At 47.2% G+C, this 7827-nt stretch overlaps 1 protein-coding gene across 1 annotated transcript in view; it reads right to left on the bottom strand.

Moving 5' to 3' along the window:
* Positions 1–7827, bottom strand: part of FAM207A (family with sequence similarity 207 member A) — an 89848-nt gene that overhangs the window by 15856 nt on the left and 66165 nt on the right. The window contains exon 3 of the mRNA XM_015419756.1: positions 1387–1455. Coding sequence (XP_015275242.1) covers positions 1387–1455 — 69 coding nt within the window. The remainder of the gene's footprint in view (positions 1–1386; positions 1456–7827) is intronic.

The raw sequence follows: 7827 nt of genomic DNA, 5'->3' as shown, positions 1-7827 counted from the left end.
GCCCGATCTCATCAGATCTCAGAAGCGAAGCAAGGTTAGCCCTGGTCAGCATTTAGATGGGAGACCTCCAAGGAAGTCCAGGGTTGCTGTACAGAGGCAGGCAATGGCAAACCACCCTTGAACGCCTCTTGCCCTGAAAAGCCCTATGGAGTCACCATAAATCGGCTGAGACGTGGCAGAAAAGAAAAAAGTTTTGCATCGTGAGGATGAATATTCCCAGCTGGCAAAAGAAAAAGTAGAGCAAAAGGCGTCTTAGTCTCCCACCTCCCTCCCTCCTAAAAAACAGAAAAGAAAAAAACTAACTCCCAAACAGTAATCCGCATGGAATCATTCTCTGAAGTTACGAATCTGCATCCAACAGTCAAGTTGCCTTTTCACAGCACCTTCTTGCACGTGACGTTGAGGGTGGTCATTTCCTTCGCTTGGCCGGCCAGCATTGCAGCACTTGTGCTATCTCAGCCTTAAACAAAAACACGCATCGACTAATTTCCTTCAGGTGACGCTCATACTGCCAAGTAGTGGGAATTAGTCAGGGAGGAATATTCTCCAAGCGGCCCATTCCTTTCCACCCATCTGTTAAACTGCCCCAATTCAGACAAAACGAGATTTGGTCTAAACTAAAATGCCTTCCAGCCTTGGCGCTAGGCATAAGAGGAGGAAGAAGAGCACATGCATGCTTGAGGATTTCCTGGCTCATTCTAGCCACAAACCAACCATGGTTCATGATATTTCAATGGAACCCCCTGGAAACCTAGTGTCGTATAATGATTAGAATGTCAGGAAGGGCAGCCGGGCAACTGTTCCTGTTTTCCACTCGACCACGAAGAGTAACCTTGGACAAGTCACTCTCCCTCTCAGCATAATCTAACCTCACAGGGGTGTAGCAGTAATAAAATGGGGGAGGACTTTACGCAACCCTGGGCTTCATGGAGGAAGCAAGGCAACAAATGAACATTTCACTTCAAAAGTTTCAAGAAAACCAGAGCAGACTGGAGGGGGGGAGGGGGGAGGAGGGATTGGACTCATACCCTCGTCCTTGTGTCAGAGTGGCTGACAATCTCCTTCCCCTTCCTCTCCCCACAACAGACACCCTGTGAGGTAGGTGGGGCTGAGAGAGCTCTGAGAGAACTGTGACTGGCCCAAGGTCACCCAGCTGGTTTCAGGTGGAGGAGTGGTGGGGAATCAAACCCGGTTTTCCAGATTAGAGTCCTCCGCCCTTAACCACTACACCCAACTGGAAGATTATGGAAGCACCACCATCTGGCACACGAACCACTTGCGTGTCCACGACTGGCAAAGCTTCACAGGACATGGCAACCCTTCTACAGATTAACGCCTTCCGGACAACCCAATCCTGAATGCCTGGCGTAAGCAAAGCCGACTTACTCTGCAGCCATCTCTCCTTGCGCAGCTTCATTTTATCTTTCTTAGACAAAAGAACCTTCTTTTCCTCACCTAGAAAAATGACACAGAAGAGGATGAGTAATGCTTCCCACCCACCCCCAATGTCCCATCCTGCCCTGACACTGGAACATAGCAGCCTTTACTTACACCAGCTCCTCTGCCTATCTAGCTATCATTCCAAGTGCAAAAATAAAAGGGAGGGAGGGAGGGAGGGAGGGAGAGAGAGAGATGGAAATTACGTAGCTGCATCCAAGATTTTTTTGGGGAAAGCTTGGGAAATGCATCTGAAACACGGACATCCGCCCTACTAAATGTTTCATCTTTCAAAAGCTACTGGAGAAGTCTCACGGGAGTCATCATGCCGGTTTTTAAGGTGCCACCACATTCTGTTGATTTCGGAAACCTCCTGACTCTCGGTGTGTGTGTGTGTGTGTGCGTGACGGCAGCTGAGCTGACAGTTCCCTGGTCGAAACGACCCTTGTGGATGGTGTTACTGGACATCTTAGCTTGTGGCAGGAAGCATAAGACAGAATCTTTCGGAACCTAACAAAGCCAAGTAATGTATTGTAGCATAAAGCCTTCACGGACCACAGACCCATGAAGTGTATTTCCCCTGGCAGATATCGTTACACAGAAATACTGGAGAAAATTGTTAAATTTGTTCAAACGGGCAAGAAGAGGGTAGGGAAGTCAAGAATGGGCAACACTTGGCCACGCCTCTCCTCTCTCCCTTACGCTCACTTCACACACACACACACACACACGTTACTCTCCCCCATCTTTTCCCTGCTCCCGAAACAACATGCATCGGTTGATCAAAAGGGCACTGGTGGTGGGGATTAAGAGTGGTAGCCCTCCCTCATATTGCCTGCTTTTGCCCAATCCCCTTCCCTTCCGTGTTTTCTCTTCCACTGACCGTTCATGCAGGCAAAATGCCGATGGCAGCCTCGACTTGCCTTGGGAGCGTGCGAGGAAAGCAGAAGGCGTTTAACCCTTCAGTGCCCACCACTATTCAAAACCAGCTCCTCCACACATGATTAGCATTTTGAACTAGAAAAGACCTATACCTTAAAACACACTTTCCCCCTTTAAAAAGCTAGTTCCTCCTCTTGTCTGTCTGAGCTTCAGGGCTGGAGAAGGGGTAGGGGGGTGATCTGACTGTTTACGGGCTAAGAATAGCAAGGAACTGTTTTCAGGCAAGAGGGTTTTTTTCCTCCTTGTCCAAAGGAATGAAACTAAACAGAAAAAGTGACAGCTGCGGCAATGACGGAGCTGGCTAGAAGCAACAGGAGACTCTGATCCCCCCTTTTGCTTCCTCTAGTAAAGCCAACCGTTGCCCAGCTCAAGGCTTTTTACCGAGGGGAGCAAAACGCAACAGGAACAAAGCTGCCAGCCGATGTGCATACAAACGCAACCGACGCGGCCCTTTCAGCTTTACAAGTGAAAAGAAAGGAGGTGACCGGCTGAAGACCCGAAATACTCCCCCTGCAAGGAACTCGCTTTATTTTACGAAACTCGGAATTGCAAACTTCATGGGGCAGCGTCAAAGTGGGAATCCCTTTCCCTTCCCCCACAACAGGCACCCTGTGAGGTAGGTGGGTCTGAGAGAGCTCTGAGAGAACTTACGACTGACCCAAGGTCACACCAGCAGCTGCATGTGGAGGGAGTGGGGAATCAAACCCGGTTCTCCCAGATAAGAGTCCGCCCTCCTAACTATTACACCAAACTGGTCAAGGAGTGACTGAAACGGGGCCTGGAAGAGGTTGAGATAAGAGGCGAGCCTTGAGTTGTGCAAGTTACCTTTCTCCTAGAATGGCTAATTGTCTTCCCACTGCCCACGCAAGACTGCAGGCTTAACTAGGTTAAAATTTTGCCAGTATGTGAATATCTCGTGTTGCACAAAGACCTGTGGGGACAAAGAAGAGAAAACTTCCCTTTGACAATAAGGGCAGTAATACTCCAAGCATCTAGAACAAAGAAGCAAGAGAAAACTTTCCTTTGAAAATAAGGGCAGTAATACTCCAAGCATCTACCCCTCCCCGTTGTTCATTTGTCACAAGTATGAAGCCTGTTCCCTGCTGACATTGCTGGGAACACGGCTGATGCCCACACCGTGCCTCTAGAACCATAAAACCGTGCAGTAGACATAATGGACTCCCCCTATCCCACAAGAGTCTGGGATCTCTGAGTAATCTCGAGTCGTCACAGGGGCATAGACTGGATTTTTAAAGTCCAGGGCATTTAAAAAAGTCGGGGAATGTGAGCGGGCGGGGAGGGACCCGCACAGCGATTCACAATGTGCATGAAAACCAGGAGATGGGGGTGCTGGATTGACCCCACCCCGCCACCACCACTTTGCTTCTTTCCTGTGCCCCATCTGGCAGCATCCCGTCCAGCAGCGTGGGAATGGAGGGTGGGGCTGGCCTGTGAGGTCGTGGGGCGAGGGCAAGGGCGAGACTCCAGCAGGCAGGATCACTGAAGGTGATGGTGCATCGTGGCTGTGCACTACAACACACACACGATTTTTTTGCGGGGGGACATGGGATGGATGGGAAGTTGGGGGGCCAGGCCCCGAGAGGCCCCGCTGCAGCTATGGGCCTGGGTCATCACGAAAAAGTTATGACTAAAGAGATGGTGGGGGAAAAGCTCATACCAAGGCTAACAGAATACAAGTCAGAGCCCATTCCAGGGCCCATTTAGCAGCACCGAGGACAGCAAAATCGTTATTTTCTTCCATACTGGATCTGCTAAGCGTCATCCCGCAAGTGATGGAAGATGCTCAAAATGACCACCTTTGTGGATAAGGACCGGTTCATATTTTCTCAGTCTTGGATCCTAAATTTATTATGAATGTGCTTAATGTTTTTTAAGCTTCCTTCTTGCTGTGTCTGTGTCAGCAAGCTGCCAATGTGTCTTTAATGTATGTATTGGGCTGTCTGCATCCCTTTCCCCCCCTCGCTTGTCAACAACCTCTATTGCCATGGTAACAGTAGTATACTCTGGTGCGCATGTCCGCCCTCACCCCCATGCGCTCATCTCCTCCCCTGCATTCCTTTCCAGTCTTGCTTTGATGGAACGTTATCAACTCAAGGCCACAGGTGGTGTGCGGCAGGAGGCTTTTGCTTAGTCTGTAATGAATATGTAGTGTGGGAATAGTTTTAATTGTTTAACTGTAGAGAACCGTTGCTTCTCAGGGTTTGGGCACGCTGTGCGCCTTCTAAGCGGGCGCGGGAACCATATCTATTGGCTAGTGTAATTATGAACTTGCTTCAACCTATCTGTCAAACGCTCAACTCGTTATTCGGAACAGAGAATCTGTTCTAAGTGCTTCATGGCTTCAATAAAGTAAAACCTTCCTGCAAGTGTGTACTTCATTGCCTGCTGTGGGGTCTGACAGTCTGCATGGATAAATTTCATCTGCTGCAACACAGGGATGCAGACGGAACTTGAGATACGAAACGATTTAGTCTGATTTGTTGTTCGTCCCATCCTGGCCAATTAAATCATCTGGAACTGAAGTATCCAACAGATAGGGCGTGTTCATTAATGATAGATGGATCCGTGCCTCCAGTCTCATGTAAGACCGGTATTAAAAATTTAACACATTACTCTTGGTCCTGTGAGTTTGAATAACCCACGTTGGTTATTTTGGGGCACAGAACTCGCTGCCCTTTGATAGCAAGTGTGTACTTCATTGCCTGCTGTGGGGTCTGACAGTCTGCATGGATAAATTTCATCTGCTGCAACACAGGGATGCAGACGGAACTTGAGATACGAAACTATTTAGTCTTATTTGTTGTTCATCCCATCCTGGCCAATTAAATCGTCTGGAACTGAAGTATCCAACAGATAGGGTGTGTTCATTAATGATAGATGGATCCGTGCCTCCAGTCTCATGACAGGCCTTGTAAGACTGGTATTAAAAATTTAACACATTACTCTTGGTCCTGTGAGTTTGAATAACCCACGTTGGCTATTTTGGGGCACAGAACTCGCTGCCCTTTGATAGTTGCTCGGCTTCTTTCTTTGGGGCAGGTCTCAGAAGGTTGTGCTGTGGGCCTCGTTCCTTGCCTTGACAATTCTATCTTGCCTCCCCCACGATGCTTTGCGCCCGCGTGAGACCATTAGGAGAAAGCGCATGATGGATGAAGGTGCATCGCTATGCTGATAGTGCCCGACTCTGTCTCATTAACATTTCGTCTCAGGGAGGCTATGAAGACCTTTGAGAATCAGAGATAGGGATCTACCAGCCAAATCCAGACAAGACAGAAATGAACTCAGGAAAAAAAGCTGGCCTGGTTTAGGAATAAATGTACAGCCTGTGCTGGCTAGGAATATATTTCCCCCTTAAAGACCAGACTTTGAGGTACCTCTGGATCCATCACTGGATAGGCAACTGACAGAGGGGTTCTATCCACCTGCTCTAGCTAATTCTGATATTGAGACCGTTCCAAGAGAAGGCAGACTTGTCCACAGTTAAATGTTCCTTGATTATATCCAGACAGGATGCTATGTGAGGCTGCCCTTGAAGACAGTCTGGAATATGTAAGTGATGCAAAACCCCGTGGCTAGGAGATTAAAAGGTGCGGCCAGGATAAATATTTCTAATTAGTTTCCAGGATCAGTTCTCAGTTCTGGTGCACCTATGAAGTCCCAAATGGCTTGAGTCCAACATCTCTCAAGGCCCCTCAGTCATTTACGATCGAGGGGGTGACATGATCGAGGTTTATAAGATTATGCATGGGACGGAGCAGGTAGAGAAAGAAGCACCTTTCTCCCTTTCTCACAGTACAAGAACTCGTGGGCACTCCATGAAATTGCTGAGCAGTCGGGTTAGAACGGACAAAAAGAAGTCCTTCTTCACCCGAAGAGTGATTAACACATGGAATTCACTGCCACAGGTGGCGGCTACAAGCATGGACGGCTTCAAGAGGGAATTAGATAAGCATATGGGACCAGAAGTCCATCAACTGGCTATTAGCCACAAAGTATAGACAGGAACTCTCAGGCTGGGGCAAGGGATGCTCTGCATTCTTGGTGCTTGGGGGGGGCAACAGTGGGAGGGCTTCTAGTGCCCTGGCCCCACTGATGGACCTCCTAATGGCACCTGGTATTTTTGGCCACTGTGTGACACAGAGTGTTGGACTGGATGGGCCATTGGCCTGATCCAACACTGGCTACTCTTATGTTCTTATGCTCTTATGGCCCTATCTTCATCCTTATGAGAGAGACAAATGCAGCTTTGCTGTGAGACAGCAGATACTCATGGCAATGCTTTTTAAGCAATAGGGCCCTAGATGTGGAACGACCTCCCAGAAGTGCAGTTAACCCTTTCTTCACTGGCGTTTCAACACAGTTTTGAAAATACATCTCTTCAAGAAATCAACTGACATTTTAGTGCGCAGAGGTCCTTCTGATGTTCCCTAGTACACTAATGCGATGCTTTTATACTGTTTTTAAGTGGTTTTAAATTATCTTTTTAGTTGACTGCTTCTAAGTTTATTGCTGCTTTGAGCGTTTCCAGTATTCATTTGTTCTTATTTTATCGCTGGCTTTCAGTTAGATTAAATGCCACTTTTTTATTGTTACCGTAAGCTTCCTCAGGTATATCTAGAGAGGCAGGATAAGAAGAATGCCAAATAAATATTGAATAAGTGTACTCTATGCAGACGAGTCTTCCATCTCCAGGAGTATAAAAACTATTAAAAGACCTCTTGTGAGTAATCTCTGACAGTGCTATGGACCACGGGCTGTCTGAGCCGGTGAAATATTCCCCCTTTCTACAGAAGCTCCGCAGAACAAAATACAGCTCACAGATGCTTCCTGGGTTTTGTCCACCTACTTAGAGCGTACTATTTTTATCACACAGAAGTGCTAGATATCAGTTGTGTAACCATTATTTACTTCACTTCGGCACTTGCTATGTTTTCAGTCATATTTTGAACCTTTTGTTCAACTTCTCAGTAAATGTTACATAGCCTTTCGTACGTTCTGTCACATTTCCTGTGCACACAAATAAAAAGTTGGTGTATGGGTGTGGGAAGAACCAAACTTTGTGCTTTGTTTTCATACATGAAGGTTTCAGTATGTGAGCCAATCTTTAGCCCTTTCTGATTTGTTACATAGCCTTTCGTACGTTCTGTCACATTTCCTGTGCACACAAATAAAAAGTTGGTGTATGGGTGTGGGAAGAACCAAACTTTGTGCTTTGTTTTCATACATGAAGGTTTCAGTATGTGAGCCAATCTTTAGCCCTTTCTGATTTTTTTTTAAATACACACACATACACACGGTTCTTTTTGTAGCAGGAACTCCTTTGCATATTAGGCGACACACCCCTAATGTAGCCAATCCTCCAAGAGCTTACAGTAGCCCCTGTAAGAAGAACTCTGTAAGCTCTTGGAGGATTGGCTACATTAGGGG

Source organism: Gekko japonicus, unplaced genomic scaffold (genome assembly GCF_001447785.1).
Source record: "Gekko japonicus isolate JY-2015 unplaced genomic scaffold, Gekko_japonicus_V1.1 scaffold2026, whole genome shotgun sequence".
NCBI classification, from domain to species: domain Eukaryota; kingdom Metazoa; phylum Chordata; class Lepidosauria; order Squamata; family Gekkonidae; genus Gekko; species Gekko japonicus.
The sequence above is the reverse complement of the archived record's forward strand: the minus strand, read 5'-3'. Positions and strand labels throughout refer to the sequence as shown.